We start from the raw sequence: 18,703 nt of genomic DNA, 5'->3' as shown, positions 1-18,703 counted from the left end.
GTGTGTGATTTTATTTTTACCTTTGAATAATAGACACTCAGCTCAAGTAAAACATACCAAAATAGATGTATGAGGAATTGATATATGGACAACATAAATTAAACTACTATGTAAACATAGATTTAAGGGACGTCCCATTAAAAATTGGCTCTTTGTTAAGAGACTTTCGATGAAAAGCTTGTCTGAAATGTTTTCTATGAGCCAATTTTCGTTGAAAAATTTATTTTTGTAATGTTATGGGGTTGTTTGGTTGTTGGTTAATTAAGAAGTGAATTGTTGGTCATATATTAAAACGAGCATACTAAGTACAATGTTTGTTAGTATTTTAGTTTGTTATATGTAAAAGCCGGTGTTTGGTTTTCTGTCCAATTGATTATGCATAACTAAATTGTTTATAAGTTGTGAGACAATTTTATGCAGGATAGAACATACATATGAAATAACTAACCCTTATATACATAATAATCAAGCTCTATATTATCAATACATGTATAACTTTAATGAACGACAACCGACCCGTCAAATTACACTTACTTTAACTAGAATAGTTGATTTAATGCTTGAGGGAAATGTGCTCCATGCGCAAAGCTTATCACCACATCCATCAATAGAAGTTTCAATCTTTAAGGACCAATTAGTCAAGGGATTCAATCATAAGATGTTGTATCCTCTTACATGAGGAATAATTGAATTTTGAAATTGTGAATAATGAAATGGAACTCATGCATAAATTTCTATATTCACCAACCAAGTTGTCATCCTTCTTTTTCATTCGGTGTTTGATACCTGCATTGAAAGTTAATTTAATTTGATCAATTTGTGCATTATATGGCTTAGCTTATTTCTGAGAATGACACTCTCAACCTCAACATGAATTTTTCTGTTCTAAAAAAATAAAAAACGATCTTTTTTTCAAATATATTTTTTGTCTTTTGAAAGTAGTACTTATTAGTTATTATATAATTATAATTATAATTATAATAATGATTTGGACAAGTATGTGGTTGCCATATTAACTTGTGCTTTCTACCATATTGACGAATATAATGAACATGTGATGCTAATTACTCAAAATTTGAAAGGGGAACAAAATCAATATATGCTAATCTTTCAAGAAAGTAAATTAAATACTACGAGTAATACCTAGCTAAGAGTAATGACTTTGAGATAAAATAATATATTTCTAGAATTAAGAAAGCATTCTAGAGTGTATATATAACATCCTAACGGGTTGTTTTGTTGGAGGAATGAGATAAATAAGAATATCTCATGAAATTATTTTATCTCACTTTTTATATAGTATAAACGAATTCATTATTTATACTAAAATATAGTGTGGAATAAAATAATTCTAAAACTAAATACTTCGTGAGCAAAACGTATGATAAAATAATTTCATAGAATATCCCGAACGAATGGATATTTGATACATGCATCGGAGAAATAACTTTGTTTGATTAAAAAGAAAATCAGACAGAGGTGCTTTTATGTTTAAGAATCTAATCCTAATCCGAATTAGAGTGCTAAAGAGACAATCAGACAAAGATAGATTTAGTGGTGGAGAATAATGTACTTATTAAATTAATTAAAATTGAAAAGTCAAATGACAAGAAATTTTGAAATAATCATAGAGGTAATAATTGTTTCTAAAAGGCAAATGGATTAGATTAGATTAGTCAATGCACGCGTGATTTTATAATTTACATCAATCCACTCCCATTATTTGGCATTATTTCTAGGGACATATTTTTATATGAGGGAATTATAGTTTTATTTATAGCAACATAGTTCTAAAAATAATATTATGAAGGTGAATGTAAAGTTTTAATTAGTATGTACAAAATAATATTATATTTAATAATAAGTATATACAGTCAAATCTTGTTATAGTAGCAACGTTTATCTGAAAAGTTAATGAAGAATGTATGTTATAATGATGTATTGTTATATATGAATCTAAAAAATACTCTTTACATTAATTAATATTAATTTATCGATTAAATAATATCTTTATAAAAAAAGATTTTATGGTTACGATAATATTAATTTAGAGAGGTTTTACGGTAAATTACTCTTTGTTGCCAAATGATGAACCACACTGCATGAATTGCAGCAAACCCCTAAACGGGCTCAAAGACGTTGGCCCATTTGTTGTTATCGAACACCTAACTGGGCTCTAAGTAAGATGCAGGCCCAGTTTATGCTGAGTTTGAGAAAAAAACACGGCCCACCTATTTTGGGCTTGTGGTTGCATATTGGGCCTTAGCCAGCTCTCCATGAAGCACAAAAAAGGATCTTCTTTAAGCAAATTACATATCTTTGTTTGTTTCGTTTTGACTTGACAGAGTTAAAGAAAGTAAAGAAAATTTTTGGATCATCTGGTCTAAAATTAAAGATATGTAGAATGTATCAAAATGATGACCATGTTGTGTTTAACATGTTATATGGAAAGTTAAAATTAAGGAGTAATCGAAAAAGGAAAAAGACTTTCTTTTTGAAACAGACTAAAATCGGAAGAGAAACAAATTGAAACAAAGATTATTAATTCAAAAATGGAAATAATCATGTAAGTACCATACTTTTTTTTATTCCAATTTTCAGTTGCTATAATGTTGCAGTTTAAGTGATTAACTGCAATTTTAAATAATTGTTGATGATAATCATTCAAGTATGTTCCTTTTACTCTATTTTGAAAGTTCAATCTTGTTATGTTTTCATAAACATAATATTTTCATAGGATCTCAAATAAGCGAGTGGGATTAAATTTAAAAATGTCAAATAAACTGAGTTTATAAATAGACGATTCATTGATCCAGTTAAATATGATTTGATTTTTCCATTTTTCCTTGAACATATTCAAAAATAATATTTTAAAAACACAAAGAAACAAGAAACTTATGGGCGGCCAACGTAAATGTCGTCCACTCTGTCATCACGTGCTAAAGGCAATGTATTTAACTTAGAAAAATCAAATATCCAATAATTTTTTTTTTGTTTTTTTTAAAAAAAGCATCCAATCAGATCTACAATAACAACACCGTATCAATAATTCAAGATAAAATATTCGCAAATTTGATTTCTATATTTATAATTTTTTGATAGATTTTCGATGGACATCCAATTAGATCTACTATAAAAATAAAACAACAATTTCAATACGATGTATTTATAGCAAAAAATAAAATCATAAAATACGTTACAAAATTACCTACTATGATTTAATTATAGGCAAGCGCAATCGAAATATCTTAAAATAAACAATTATATCATTAATTTGGAAGCATATAGTGATAATGACAATTATACATAAGTTATTGTGGGACTCTGACAATTAATACACGTCTTATCGTGCCAATGTCGTTACGTTTTTGTTCTCTGCATGCTTGTGCACACTTGTATCGTTAATCAAATAAATAAATTCGTGATCTCTTTGTTTCAATTTATGTAATGCATTTTTAAATTTTGTCAAGAAAAATTATTTATAAAATTCTCCTTTTCTTTTTTTTTACTTTGTGCAACATCTATTTTAGTCCATAAATATAAAAATAAAATAAAATTATACGTAACTATATAATTTTATACTGATATAATATTCACTCATAAATGATTGATCCCCAAAAATCTAACTAATCAGATGTGAACGGAGAAAGTATATCATTTATTTCGCTGTGATAGGCAAGCAATACAAGTGTAAGATGGTTTGAAATAGATATTTATCAGTCATAAAAATGATTTGAAATTAGCATTAAGAACATACCTATTTATTTTCATTATCATGACTTGCTAATTTTTATTTACTTTTTTTGTTACTACATGACTTGCTCATAAGAGTTATGATATATTGTTGTAATTAACAACAAAAAGGAAAATTCAATTCATCATTACTTATCTTTTCAATCAAATTCTACCGTTGATATTGAGATTAGTAATAACAGAACTCATAAAAAGTTACAATTATTCTACTTCCTTTTTAAGCATTTTTTTCAAGGGCAACTTTATACAAATTTATAATATTGTGTTAATTCATATTTTCTAATTATAAATTCTGTTTTAATAGCTTTGGCATGTTTTTAATTTACTAAAATCCAAGCTATAACTTACATATTAAAATTATCGAAACAATGACTTTTTTTTATCACAATTTATGTGATATGTTTTTTTAATTTTTTTTTTTACAAAAATACATATTTAATTTTAATTTATTTCTATCCAAATTAATTTATAGAGAAAATGACATAAATAGTCCCTTAACTATAGTAGTAGGTCTAAAATGGTCCATTAACTATACACTTAACGGATTTAGTCCTTACCTATTCAAAAACTAATCCGCTTTGGTCCCTTAACTATACACTTACCCATTTTAGTCCCTTAACTATAAACTTACCAATTTTAGTCCTTTAAATATTCAAAAACTTATCAAATTTGGTCTTTATCCATTTTTTAAATACAAATAGCTTAGGTTTATATTGACGGAATCCATGCTTGGAGAAATTAAATTATTTAGCAACTTTTTCTAATGTTTCTCTCTCCACTACTTTTTTTTTCAAATTAACCTTATGCGAAGAACCTTAACCTTAACGATTTAAAATAAAATTCACTAGGAAAGAAAATATTAGTCCTAATTTTATTCAACAAATGATAAAGTGAAGCATATTATTGCTACTAATGACTTGAATATGCTAAACTTTATTATAAAAAGAAAAAAATTATTACCCGTTAAATCCAAAGGTTGTACTCCATCGACTTCATTGAGCGGAATTTGTTTAATTTTTCAGAAATTGAAATTTATAAAATGGTTTGCATTTTTTTTCCTATTTTTTTAAATAGATCAATTTTATCATTTTATTCATTTTATTTTACATAAAGAAATTTGAGTAAATTAAATAAAATCCGCACTGATTAGCATATTCAAGTCATTAATAACAATTATATGCTTAATTTTATTCTCGATTGAATAAAATTAGGACTTATATCTTCTTTCCTCGTTAATTTTATTTTGAATCGTTGACGTTATTGTTCTTTTCATAAGATTAGTTTGAAGATAAAAGGATGGGGATAGATAAACAATTTAAAAAATAGGTTAAAGATTTAATTTCACGAAGATTTTGGTTAATATAAACCTAAGCTATTTGTATTAAAAAAAATGGACAAAGACCAAACCTGATAAGTTTTTGAACATTTAAATGACTAAAATTGGTAAGTTTATAGTTAAGGGATTAAAATTGATAAGTGTATAGTTAAAAGACTAAAGTGGGTAAATTTTTAAATAATTAAAGAACTAAATTCGTTAAGTGTATAGTTAAGAGACTATTTTAGAGCTACTCCTATAGTTAAGAGTATTTATGTCATTTTCTCTTAACTTATAGACGTAGACTACAGTGTCGCGCTTCTAAATAATTTCGGAGCAATAAAACTATAGACCTGAAACGCATAGAATCTAGCGCCATTTTACTGTTATCACTCGTCCACTTTTCACTCCTCCATTACACTACACCAACAATTTCGGAAACCGCCCATTCCATCAGCTGATCGTGGCGGAGCACACGGCGGAGCACCTCCGTAATACAGATCTACTGTACTATCTCTTCTCTCTATATTATCAATTTGTTCTCTTTGTTTTTTCTTCAAAAGCAACTTCTATTTGACTTGAACAATACGTTTTTCTAGTCAATTAAAGCGAAAAATAGTCACTATCATCAACTGCTTTTTCTAAAGTTGTAATGCCGTATTAGGTACTACGGAATATATAAACAACGAAAAAGCTAACTTATTTTTTTTTATCTAAGTGTTATTAGATTAACGATTTTCTCGATCTGTAAATGAGATTAGCTTAGGATTTCGAAAAAATCATCTGTATTTTGAGAAGTTTAAGAGTTATGGAGGATTACATTAAGGAGAATTATGGAGAAGTGAAACCGAAGAATTCATCGGAGGAAGCACTTCAGAGATGGAGGAAGCTGTGTTGGCTGGTTAAAAATCCGAAACGTAGGTTCAGATTCACAGCGAACCTATCCAAACGCTTTGAAGCTCGGGCCATCCAGCGATCCAATCAGGTTTACAATCTTATTCTTCGTTTGCATCACAAGTAGGAATATTTGTGCAATTATTAGTTACTTTAGTTGACTTTTTTCGTCTCATGCCTTGGTTTACAATTTCGCCCTGGCAAAAAAGGTTTATTGGATTGAGATATTTTGCCGGGACTGAGATTTTCTCTCCCTGCCTTATGTAACTTCTAGGATCTGCAGAGGAATGCTATTTTTTCATACCGATACTTTGTTTCGGTGTTTCAATTGAAGCAGTAAAATAGAGCAAAATGAATATAGATGATTCATAGTTCAAAGTAGTATATATTCATTCAATTTACTTTTACTTGTCATGTTTCGATACAATTTGACAAATTATTGGAGTGAAATTAAATCAGGTCAATTCAATACCTAAAATTAAAATTTAGATACTTGAAAACTATATGAAAAAGACTACAAGTTGAGCGAACGAGGAAGTATTTAGCTAAATAGGAGCTTTAATGTCGAGTAAAATCCTAAAAATAAAAACGTAGTTTGGAGTAGAAGTTCCTTTAATGTCTCTCGAAGAATGTGCTGATTCTAGTTTCTTGTCTGCATACGTCCTTCCTAATTCTCCTTAACAAGTTAGGATCACATTTTTTCTTCAATTGTCAACTCATTAAGTTTATACTGAAGCATTGAAGTTGGTTATCTCATGGGTGTAAATTTCTAGCATTTCAAGTAGTGTTGCTCTGTTGTGCTCAAGTAATTGTTTTCTCTAAAATAAGGAAAGAAGTCTACTGCACTTTTTGACTCCAAAGAGCTTGTTTCTCTGTTCTTATTTCTGAAAATGGGTATAATCTGCATTTTCACTAATGTAGGAGAAACTAAGAGTTGCTGTTCTGGTTTCACAAGCTGCACTTAGCTTTATTCAAGGTACGTGATTGTGTATTTCAATGACCAGCTTCCAGTATTTAAATTTTCATCTTTAACAGATGTTCAACTGAATATATTCAGGAGTAAGTTACACTGTCCCGGAGGAAGTGAAAGATGCGGGGTTTCAAATATGTGGTGATGAGTTGGGATCAATAGTCGAGGGCCACAATTTGAGGAAGCTGAAAGTTCATGGTGCGGTTGAGGGTATTGCAGAAAAGTTATCAACATCAACCACCGATGGTATTTGTACTTCTGCTGATTTGCTTAGCCGACGAAAAGAAATATATGGGATCAATAAGTTTATTGAGAGCCCACCAAGGAGCTTCTGGATTTTTGTATGGGAAGCTCTTCAAGATACAACCCTCATGATACTTGGTGTTTGTGCTTTTGTATCGTTGGTTGTTGGCATAATGACTGAAGGATGGCCAAAGGGTGCACATGATGGACTTGGTATTGTTGCAAGTATCCTGCTGGTTGTATTTGTTACTGCTACAAGCGACTATAGACAGTCTTTACAGTTTAAGGATTTAGATAAAGAGAAGAAAAAGATTACAGTTCAGGTCACTAGAAATGGCTACAGGCAAAAAATATCAATATATGATTTACTTCCTGGTGATATTGTTCATCTTGCTATTGGGGATCAGGTACCAGCTGATGGACTCTTCCTCTCTGGTTTTTCTTTGTTGATAGATGAATCCAGTTTAACAGGGGAGAGTGAACCCATTAATGTAACTGCTGAAAATCCTTTTCTCCTCTCTGGAACCAAAGTTCGTGATGGCTCGTGTAAAATGCTTATCACTACTGTTGGGATGAGAACCCAGTGGGGTAAACTGATGGCTACTCTTAGTGAAGGAGGAGATGATGAGACCCCATTGCAGGTTAAGCTGAATGGAGTGGCAACTATTATTGGTAAAATAGGTCTGTTTTTTGCTGTCATCACATTTGCTGTGTTGGTGCAAGGCTTATATAGCCGCAAACTAGGGGAAGGGTCCCAATGGAGCTGGTCTATGGATGATGCCCAAGAAATGCTGGAATACTTTGCCATTGCAGTTACAATTGTTGTGGTTGCTGTTCCTGAGGGGCTTCCTTTGGCTGTGACATTGAGTCTGGCATTTGCAATGAAGAAGATGATGAATGATAAGGCACTTGTGCGCCATTTGGCTGCTTGTGAGACAATGGGTTCTGCAACTACCATCTGTAGTGACAAGACTGGGACATTAACAACTAATCATATGACAGTTGTAAAAGCATGCATTTGTGGTAAAATCATAGAAACTGAAAGCTCTAAGGATGGTTCTAATATCTGCTCTGAAGTTTCTAATTCTGCATTGAAAATACTAATCCAGTCTATATTCAATAATACTGGGGGAGAAATAGTAAAGAATGAAGATGGAAAAATTGAAATTCTGGGAACACCGACTGAAACTGCTCTTTTGGAGTTCGGTCTTTTGCTTGGAGGGAATTTCCAGGAAGAGCGTCAATCATCTAGACTTGTAAAGGTTGAGCCATTCAATTCAACGAAGAAGAGAATGGGTGTAGTTATAGAACTTCCTGGAAAAGGTCTCCGTGCACACTGTAAAGGAGCATCTGAAATAATTTTGGCTTCATGTGACAGTTTCCTAAACTCTAGCGGTGAGGTTGTTCCCCTAGATGAAGCTTCAATTAACCATCTGAATGATACGATTGACCTATTTGCTAATGAAGCTCTTCGAACTTTGTGCCTTGTCTACAAGGACATCAGCGATGAGTACTCTGCTGAAACTCCTATCCCCTTTGAGGGATATACCTGCGTAGGAATTGTAGGCATTAAAGATCCCGTTCGTCCTGGTGTTAAGGAGTCTGTCGCAATTTGTAGATCAGCTGGAATCACTGTGAGAATGGTCACTGGAGACAACATAAATACTGCTAAGGCTATTGCTAGAGAATGTGGAATTCTGACTGATGATGGTATTGCGATCGAAGGTCCAGTATTTAGGATGAAGAGTGAGGCCGAGCTGCAAGAAATAATTCCAAAGTTACAGGTGCCTTCAGAAATAATTATTTCACTTTGCTATATGCATATGTTCTTTCCGGGATTGCATTTTCAAGTTGTTGAACTTGGATTGTATTTTCACTTCACCTATCAAATAAAGATATTTTGTTTTTTTGTTCATGCACAGAAGGTGACGATATGTTGTATGCATATGTTCTTTCCGGATTTTTGAGTTGTTGATCTTGGATTGCATTTTCACTTCACCTGTCAAATAAAGATATTTTGTTTTACGTTCACGCACAAAAAGTGATGAACTTCTAGTACTTTTTACTTTAATATTTATTTTTATCCCTATTATTATTTCATATAATGTTGGCCTGAGATGAGGTTAGATGGAGAAACATGGCTTGTGAGGATTCATATAGTCAACCCAAACTTGTTTGGGACAAAGGTTCAGTTGTTGTTGTCGTTGTTCATGAACAGAGAGCTGATTATCTTAATCTGAGGTCGTTTGTGTGGATTGTCCTACTTTCCTTACTGGATTATCTCATCTCATTTGTTTGTTTGCTGTGCTGATTGGGTACCAGAGAGATATTAATATCTTCTTCATATATTTGCTTAGGTGATGGCACGTTCTTCTCCAATGGATAAACATACGCTAGTGAAACATTTACGTACGACCTTTCAAGAAGTTGTTGCAGTGACTGGAGACGGCACTAATGATGCTCCTGCCCTTCATGAAGCAGATATAGGTCTTGCTATGGGCATTGCTGGAACTGAGGTGATATTTAGTTACTGTTGTAGTATAAATTATCTTCTCAAGTGTGGTTTGACAATGGGAACTTGTTGATTTTTCAAGCAATTGCAACCTTGAGAGCACCGCCCTCTATTTCAGCTGCAAATTATCCAATGTGAAAAGTACTGGTATCCAGTGCATGTTAATTGAATAAAACATCAGAAGGAAGACTGTGAAAGCAATGTTTCTTACTAACTAGTAAATAGCAGATACTTAAACCATTTTTTTTCCTTGAAAGGATAATTGTGTATAAAAGAGGATGAGTTCTGTATGATTTTCTGTCGAAGAGCTAGCGTAATTTGTTATATTCCACTCCATTTAGAATTGCACTTTCCCTTGATTAATTTAAGTGAAGTATTTCCCATTAAAACTACGGCTGTTTCCGTGCAAAAAATTGATGTAGCATCTTCACGTTAGAAGAAACTTCTTGTAAAATGACTAATTGGTTAACCATGTCGAGTGTGACATTAAAATGTTTGACAGAAAATATTGACTTGCATCTACATAACTCCACTTAAACATGTGTGCTAGTCAAAGTAGATGATTAAACTGGGAAAGTAAAAAAATTGTTTGTCATTGCTAATCCTGGCCTGTTCTCCCAAATACGGACTGTAAATTTTTTGGAGGAAGTTTCTTTATATGATTTGCCTCCCACTTTTATTAAGGAGATTAGTTGTGTGTATTTTGGACCTAGGAAGATCCTGAATTTTTTCTTCTACAGTGAAGCAATTGTGACCATTTTCTGTTCACCACCTGTTGTTCCTTCACAAAGAATTTACTTTACAAAAATTAAGAAGTTTTGACATGGCTCTACTTTCTTTTTTTCTGCTGCATGCTTATGGATTTCCTCTCTCTTTAGTTATATGGAGATCATGACCTTTTTCTTCCACAACATTATGTTCCTTCACAAATAATTTACTCTACAACAAAATAAGAAGTTTCATCATGGCTCCACTTTCTTTTTCTGCCAAGGGCTAATGACTTCTCTCGTTTTATATCTTCCTTCTGTAATGCCATAAGCAACTTAGCTTCACTTGCACTTAATCTCCTATTAAGGATTTTCTCTGTTCTATTTAGGCATTTCATTTGATCTTTGCATTCCTGGTGAAAGATTGTAAATTATACTCTATTGATTCAGTTATACAGTACGGTAATGAGTACAGATATGATTATTATTTTGTTAATTATTGATGATGAATATGTATAACCTCGCAAGTGCTGTTAGTGGGTCTTCCCTGAATGACTACTCTCCTGATGTGTATTAGTTTTTCTTCTTTTTAACTATATAAACTTCTAAACTAAATTATTTTTTTGGTAAGGAAAATTTTGTAATTTGATTTGGCAGTTGTACTGTTAAACAATGAATTCGTTGTTTTAGGATCCTACTGATTCCTTCTACTATTTCTGGCTTAATAAAACTAAAGAGCTGCTATCCATCAGCACTTAGAGAAGCTGAATTTTCATTCATCAACTTGTTTGAATCTCCCGTTTTCCTCTCTAAGATTAGTAGTGCCCATACCTAATATTCCATTCACAACTTGGACTTCGAAGTGAAAGTGATTTTTTTGTCACCTTGCTTTGTGTAGTAGGACACAAAGATTTTATATGGTTACTTGATGTTTATTTGTTTTCCTGGATTCATCATGTTGTCTGGTTTTTGGTTCCAGGTAGCTAAAGAGAGTGCGGACGTTATAATTTTAGATGATAATTTCTCAACAATTGTGACTGTGGCCAAATGGGGACGCTCAGTTTATGTGAATATTCAAAAGTTTGTTCAGTTTCAGCTGACCGTAAATGTGGTTGCCTTGATTGTCAACTTTTCTTCAGCCTGTTTGACAGGTAGCGTATCTTGACCTAAGAATTACTTTTTACTACTTTGAACACATTTTCCCCAGAAGTTGTAATTTTGAGATGTTCTTCTATACATTTTCAGGGAGTGCTCCACTTACTGCTGTTCAGCTTCTATGGGTCAACATGATCATGGACACACTGGGAGCTCTTGCACTAGCTACTGAACCTCCTAATGATGACTTGATGAAGCGAACGCCTGTAGGAAGGAAGGGGAACTTCATTAGCAATGTTATGTGGAGGAACATTTTGGGACAATCTTTTTACCAATTTGTAGTCATATGGTATCTTCAAACTACTGGCAAAGCTCTCTTTCATCTTGATGGATCAGATGCTGACTTGATTTTGAACACAGTCATTTTCAACTCTTTTGTGTTCTGTCAGGTAATTTACCAGTTTGCCTTTTCAACATATAATCTTTCACTCTTCCTAATGCATTAAAGCATATTTTATGATTTTTTTAGTTGATTCACATCTTGTTGCTGTTATTTGATATATGTAAAATGAGTTAAAAACACAGATAGATTACTGCAAGTTTACATGAAGCTTTCTCAGTATTGTCATTTTGTTTCCACAATGGAAAAAAAAAATCATGTCACTGCCACATTTAAATCAACCGAGGAAGTTGAAAACGCCGGGTCGAACTTCTGCTATTTATAGGACTTCACCAAATCCACTAGTAATACCTAAGTGTAATCTTTGTGTTCTCTTGCAGGTTTTCAATGAGATTAGCTCTAGAGATATGGAAAAGATAAATGTCTTCAAAGGTATATTGGACAACTATGTTTTTGTTACCGTCCTCAGCTCTACAGCTCTTTTCCAAATCATTATTGTTGAATTCCTCGGTACCTTTGCAAGCACTTCTCCCCTTACATTCCACCAGTGGTTTACAAGTGTTGCAATCGGATTCCTGGGGATGCCGATTGCTGCTGCCATCAAGATGATCCCAGTAGGATCAAGCTGAACTCAACTTGGAGGAAACTAGTAAAAGTTACAACTGGCTTGAACTTCACTCAAGGGCATCGACTCAAATGTTTGCAGCGATCAATCGTAAGTGTCAAAGCTCAGTCTTGAAGGTTGGAGATCTTGACATAAATGCGCAGCAAGAGTTGGTCAATTTGATCAATTTCCAACAGCTTCTTATAACGTTTGGAAGACCGATCTGAAGATACTGAACTGCTTGGTTCTCCTTAAGTACACCTTGAGGGAAACTGAAATTCTTGATCAATGACTTGTGAAGTATTTCTGAACATGCCGTGGTTGTAATTACACCTTGATATGGTATGATGCTGGTTGGGTTTTGTTTCATTGCATCATCATATCAATATTTTGGGAACAATCATATTCCATTTTCTCTTTTTGTTTGCTCTCTATTAACTCATTTCAGCCATTACTAGATCTTTCAGTCAAGTTACTGTCATTATCGCAACGATTTCAATTAGCAGTGGTTCCTCCTATCTACATCTCCGTCTGACGTCTGAATGGTGACTATAGCAACTAGCAAGCACCATATGGACAACTATGTAAGAGCTTGTTTGATTCTGAAATGAGTTTTGTATGAATTGTAATGTAGATTTTGTTTATGCTGCTTCTACAACAAAAGAAATAGGGTTTTATTTTTCAGATATCTTTTATAATACACGTATAGTATTTCTCCTAACTAGCTACCAAACGACCTTCAAGTTCTCTTGAGGTATTATGAACACAGAGAGTAGAAGCACACAATGTCCACTAGTACTAACAATGAATCAGTTACAACATATACCAACAATCAATGAATCAACCTATTTGCTTATCTAACAAAAATAAGCTAATTACAATCTCATGAAATACTGAGAAAATTCTTTCCTAAAAATTCATCAACACTAATGTCTTTTTGCTTGGGTTGTTTGTCATCATCCTCAAACGTTCAGCTCCAGCATTCTATGGTAGCAGTAACTCACACCAGCCTGAATTAACACAGAAATTCCATCAGACTCTAAAAAAAAAACGAATTTAAAAATACAATTTTTTTTTAAAAAAAAAAATCATGAAAGACTGACAATTTGAAGAAATCCATTTATAGGCAAAGCATTTATCTCAATCACCAATTCTTGTATGGTGACATTTCCGTGTACTGCTAATAATGTTGCAGCAGCTGCTATTACAGATGGTCTATGATTCATTATCCTCAAATCTGCTTAAACAAATTTAACAACAATTAATTACTCCTTATTAACAAATGATCAGAAAACAGGGTATATTAATTAGTAGTACTAATTACCTCTTAAAACACTCATGATGATTACAACAGTATTCATTCTAGTTATGTCTATTCTTGTAACATCTCTGCAGAATCTTGATATGAAAAAATTTCTAAAATCAAAAGGAGTAACACAATTCATATCCCAATTGAATTCAATAAGAACCAAAATCTCCATTCTCCTTATGGCATTCACATTAATGTTGTAAGCTCCTACTGGATAGTCTGATAATGGTGGCACATCATCTATGTTTTCATTCATTTTTGCAGATAATGATAAACAAGTCACTGCTAATAACCTCACTGCCCAGAACTGTCCATTCTGCAAAGTCAACAAAAAGATAATAATCAGAAAATAACCGAATCAAATGAAAATATAATAATCGAATTTTTTCTTACATCTATTATTCGATGGGAAAGAAATCTGTCAACATACATCACTGCTCTGTAAATTGTTCGTCTTCTCAATCGAAATTGTGGCGCTGTCTGTATCAAAATTGAAAAAAATATCAGTCTTTTTTTCATAACAACAACAAATTTAGTGTAATCACACAAGTGGGGTTCGGGGAGAATGACCAGAGTTGGTGTTTTTTTACATGCTCTGTTAATTTTATGAAAATGAAGTGAATTGAGTTCTTGATTACTTACTCTGCGAATGTAACGGATTGCATGAGTTCGAATTTCTTGATTCCAATTGTCATTGACAAGTACTTCAACTTCTTGATTATTAAGTCGAACGTCGGTGATTTCTCGGCTGATCAATATCCGTATGTAATTCATGTCATTATCATTATGGTCATCATTATCATCAGGGTCATCAACGTCGTCGTCATCATCGTCATCAGTATCATCATCATCATTGTTGTTGTGGTCGTCGTCATCACCATCGCCGCCATTTTCTTGTTGCATTTCTTCATCATCTTCTTTAGTCAGATGTTCAGAACAGTAGAGAACCGGACTTTCCATCTTTTTAGCTTTTTTTTCTTCTTTGATTGCTATCCCTTTTAATTTTGTACTAATTTGTGTCATATACTTGTGTGAATAACCGTTTATATAATACTAATAACTGAAAAATAACAGGAAAAAACTGGGAAGTGCCGGAAGGTGGTGGCATGAGTAGTATTGTATTGTGTTGTATCGTATTGTATTGTATTTTATTATTTTAATGACTACAATGTTTGGATAGATTGTATCATTCTCGTCGTTACATAATGTCACATATACATAATTTGAATGATAAACGTACAAGATAAGTAGATAACGGGGTAGAGCTATTATGAAAATGTTGGGTAAATTATAAAATAAAATTATCAAATAATAAGTAAAGATGGTTAGGGAGCACTTTATCATCCAATGTGGAACTCTACGACGTGAATCCGAATTTAGTCGGGCTCAAATGTGGGTATTGGACACTGGGTGGGAAACCCAAAAAAATAATAAGTGAAGACAGATTGAGAAGAAAATAGTAAGGTAACAACACGATCACACCAAATCGATCATTACCTAAAATGGATCTTTTCTTCGTTATCTAATAATAAATTTAAATGATACGATACAATTAAACTTAATTAACAATCAAAATAAGCATTGTATCTAAAGCAGGGGAGGCTCAACGTAATTTGAGGCCTAAAGCGAAATTTTAATTGAGGCCTAAAATCTATAAACTTCAAATATAGTTGTTTATTTTTTTAACTTTTTAAGTGCAAATTATTACTTGATATCTTTTTTTAAAATGATTTTTTTGAATATCGTTTTTAATTATTAATTTTAGGTAATATTTTATCAATTCAACATTGAAAAACATTCTTTTACTGAGGCAATCATTATATAAATTGTTTACATAATTCTATAAGCAATAAGTTGACAAACTTTACATAAAGATAAGAGTTAGAACCATAAAATCTGATACAAGAAATTGCTAACTTGGTATAACCCTACTTTAACATGTTTATGTAATACTTGAAAATTTAAGAAGAAACAAACAAAAGAAAAATTGTAAGTCATTTTGTTTAATATTTTTTGACTATTAATTTATAATTTTGACAGTGTATTACTCTAGCTTATAAAAAAATTTAAAAAAGAAAGTGCAAAAGAATTTTAAAAAGATAAATAATATGAGTGTTAGCGAAGAGAATGTAAACATACAAAATAATGTTTTCTTAATTTCTTTCTATTTGAATGGCGTTAAAAATAATAAAATATTATATTTGCTTAAAATTATACTTTTTAACCAAAAATAATTATTTTTTTATTAAAAAAGTTAACACATAATTTTTTCTTGATTAAATTTGACGCCCCAATAAGGCATATGCCTTAAATTTATTAAGCAAGAGCCGCCCCTGATCTAAAGTCTAAACTAACAATACAATACAACTAATAATAACCATCATACCAATGTATTTTATAATACACGTATAGTATTTCTACTGACCAGCTACCAATCGACCTTCAAGTTCTCTTGAGGTATTATGAACAGAGAGATAGAGAAAGAACAATACATGTACTAAAATATTACTAGTACTAACAATGTATCAGTTCAACATATACCAACAATCAATGAATCCCCTATTTGTTTATCTAACAAAAAGAAGCTAATTACAATCTCACTAATATTTCTTCCGCTGGGAAATGTTGCTCGGACTTTTCAAAAATGTCAACGGGTTTGTGTCGAATTCGCTAAAAGTAGTGTATATTTGAAGAATCCGAGACGGGCGCGGCATCAAAAGCTGGGATTGTTTGTCATCATCCTCAAATGTTCAGCTCTAGCATTCTATTGTAGCAGTAACTCACATCAGCCTGAATTAACACAAAAAGCTCCATTAGACTATAGAAATAGGCAAAACATTTAATCTCAATCATATAAAAACTTACAATTTGAAGAAATCCATTTATAGGCAAAGCATTTATCTCAATCACCAATTCTTGTATGGTGAAATCTCTGTTTACTGCTACTAATGTTGCAGCTGCTGCTATTACAGATGGTCTATGATTCATTAACCTCAAATCTGCTTAAACAAATTTAACAACAATTAATTACTCCTTATTAACAAATGATCAGAAAACAGGGGAAATTAATTACTAGTACTTTACTAATTACCTCTTAACGCACTCATGATGATTCGAGCAGTTGTTATTCTAGTTATGTCTAATCTTGTAGCATCTCTGCAGAATCTTGATACGAAAAAAATTCTGAAATCAAAAGGAGTCACACAATTCATATTCCAGTTGAAATCAACAAGAACCAAAATCTCCATTCTCTGTATGGCATTCACACTAATGTTGTAAGCTCCTACTGGATAGTCTGATAATGGTGGCACATCATCGATATTGTCATTCATTTTTGCAGACAATGATAAACAAGCCACTGCTATTAACCTCACTGCCCAGAGCTGCCCATTCTACAAATTCAACAAAAAAAATTCAGAAAATAACACAATCGAATGAAAATATTATACCATTTTCAGAGGAATCAAATATTTTCTTACAGCTATTACTCGATAGGCAAGAAATCTGTCCAGATATATCACTGATCTGTAAAGTGTTCGTCTGCTAAATTGAAAAATTCGCCCTGTCTGTATCGAAATTGAAAGAAAGATCAGTCATTTTTTCACAACAACAACAAATTCAGTGTAATTCCACAAGTGGGGTTCGGGGAGGATGATCAGAGTTGGTCTTTTTTGACATGCTCTGTAAATTTATTAAATGAAGAAATTGGGTTCTTGATTACTAACTCTGTATATCAAAATTGAAAAAAAAAATCAGTCTTTTTTTTTCACAACAACAACGACAAATTCAGCGTAATCGTAATCACACAAGTGGGGTTCGGGGAGGAATGAGGATGATCAGAGTTAATGTTTTTTGACATGCTCTGTAAATTTATGAAAATGAAGAAATTGGGTTCTTGATTACTAACTCTGCGTATCGAAATTGAAAAAAAAAGATCAGTTCTTTTTTCACAACAACAACAGATTCAGCGTAATTCCACACGTGGGGTTCGGGGAGGATGATCAAAGTTGGTCTTTTTTGACATGCTCTGTAAATTTACGAAATTGAAGAAATTGGGTTCTTGATTACTTACTCTACGAATGTAACGGATTGCACGAGTTCGAATTTGTTGATTCCAATTGTCATTGACAAGTCCTTCAACTTGTTGATCGTTAAGTCGATCGGTGGCGAGTTCTCGGCCAATTAATATCCGTATGTAATTCACGTCATTACCATCAGGGTCATCGTCGTTATCATCATCGCCATCATAATCGCCACCATTTTCTTGTAGCATTTCTTCATCATCTTCATCATCCCGAATTGGAAGTATGCGGAAAACCGGAGGTTGTTCCATCTTTTCAGTTTCTTTTTTGTTTGTTTCTCTTTCTTTGATTCTTCTCCCTTACATAATACTAATAACTGAAAAATAACAGAAAAAACTGGGAAATGCAGGAAGGTGGTGGCATGAGTGAAATTGATGAGTTGGTTTTGAGTCAAACTTGATGACTGAGTTTTGACAAGAGAACACAAAGAAAATTGTTGGGTGGGTGTGTGTGTATGGGGTAGTTGGGGAGAGACAAACTAAGATTTATTCTCGTTTACATATTATTTCATAATGTATAATATTATTCTCTGTCTCAATTTATGTGATATTTTTCATTTTTCGATAGTCAAACCGTTTAAATTTGACAGACAATTACACATGGAATCTTTAAATTTTTTGAAATGAAATTTATATATTTATAAACAATGTAAAAAGTACTATTATAAGTCACAATAATTGACAATTCAAAATATTTAAAAAATGTATGAAAAATTTACGGTTAAAATAGACTTGTTTGAATCTCAAAATTCAAAAAACTGCCACATAAATTGGGACAGAGGGAGTATATTGTTTCCCTGTCTACGTTTCTCCATAAGTA

The 18,703-nt window shown here is 32.3% G+C and overlaps 3 protein-coding genes across 3 annotated transcripts; 1 reads left to right on the top strand and 2 right to left on the bottom strand.

Moving 5' to 3' along the window:
* The first annotated feature begins 5,426 nt into the window (after positions 1-5,426).
* Positions 5,427-12,919, top strand: LOC125812874 (calcium-transporting ATPase 1). The gene is made up of 7 exons (XM_049492334.1): positions 5,427-6,053; positions 6,884-6,938; positions 7,020-8,959; positions 9,533-9,691; positions 11,374-11,545; positions 11,640-11,938; positions 12,270-12,919. The coding sequence occupies exons 1-7, from the start codon at positions 5,877-5,879 to the stop codon at positions 12,516-12,518; spliced, it is 3,051 nt and encodes a 1,016-aa protein (XP_049348291.1). The 5' UTR covers positions 5,427-5,876; the 3' UTR covers positions 12,519-12,919.
* Positions 12,920-13,455: 536 nt separating this feature from the next.
* On the bottom strand, positions 13,456-14,762 carry LOC125813606 (cyclin-D5-1-like). Its single transcript, XM_049493083.1, has 6 exons — positions 14,639-14,762; positions 14,445-14,563; positions 14,196-14,282; positions 13,818-14,118; positions 13,597-13,730; positions 13,456-13,503 (listed from the first exon to the last, which is right to left on the bottom strand). Exons 1-6 carry the CDS (start codon positions 14,760-14,762, stop codon positions 13,456-13,458), a joined length of 813 nt encoding a protein of 270 aa, XP_049349040.1.
* Positions 14,763-16,521: 1,759 nt separating this feature from the next.
* On the bottom strand, positions 16,522-18,135 carry LOC125813605 (cyclin-D5-3-like). The gene is made up of 5 exons (XM_049493082.1): positions 17,875-18,135; positions 17,282-17,368; positions 16,894-17,194; positions 16,668-16,801; positions 16,522-16,592 (listed from the first exon to the last, which is right to left on the bottom strand). Exons 1-5 carry the CDS (start codon positions 18,133-18,135, stop codon positions 16,545-16,547), a joined length of 831 nt encoding a protein of 276 aa, XP_049349039.1. The 3' UTR covers positions 16,522-16,544.
* Positions 18,136-18,703: the final 568 nt, after the last annotated feature.

The sequence above is a fragment of the Solanum verrucosum genome, unplaced genomic scaffold, assembly GCF_900185275.1.
Source record: "Solanum verrucosum unplaced genomic scaffold, falcon-dt-bn FXZP01000235.1, whole genome shotgun sequence".
In the NCBI taxonomy this organism is placed as follows: Eukaryota; Viridiplantae; Streptophyta; class Magnoliopsida; order Solanales; family Solanaceae; genus Solanum; species Solanum verrucosum.
This window is presented reverse-complemented; position numbering and strand designations above follow the sequence as displayed.

Coding starts and splice junctions, on each gene's coding strand:
- LOC125812874 (XM_049492334.1), top strand. CDS start 5,877: ATGGAGGATTACATTAAGGAGAATTATGGAGAAGTGAAACCGAAGAAT. Junction 6,054..6,883: donor CCATCCAGCGATCCAATCAG/GTTTACAATCTT, acceptor TCACTAATGTAG/GAGAAACTAAGAGTTGCTGT. Junction 11,546..11,639: donor TTCTTCAGCCTGTTTGACAG/GTAGCGTATCTT, acceptor ATACATTTTCAG/GGAGTGCTCCACTTACTGCT.
- LOC125813606 (XM_049493083.1), bottom strand. CDS start 14,762: ATGGAAAGTCCGGTTCTCTACTGTTCTGAACATCTGACTAAAGAAGAT. Junction 14,283..14,444: donor CAATCCGTTACATTCGCAGA/GTAAGTAATCAA, acceptor ATTTTGATACAG/ACAGCGCCACAATTTCGATT. Junction 13,504..13,596: donor TAAATGGATTTCTTCAAATT/GTCAGTCTTTCA, acceptor GTGTTAATTCAG/GCTGGTGTGAGTTACTGCTA.
- LOC125813605 (XM_049493082.1), bottom strand. CDS start 18,135: ATGGAACAACCTCCGGTTTTCCGCATACTTCCAATTCGGGATGATGAA. Junction 16,802..16,893: donor CATCATGAGTGCGTTAAGAG/GTAATTAGTAAA, acceptor TTGTTTAAGCAG/ATTTGAGGTTAATGAATCAT. Junction 16,593..16,667: donor TAAATGGATTTCTTCAAATT/GTAAGTTTTTAT, acceptor GTGTTAATTCAG/GCTGATGTGAGTTACTGCTA.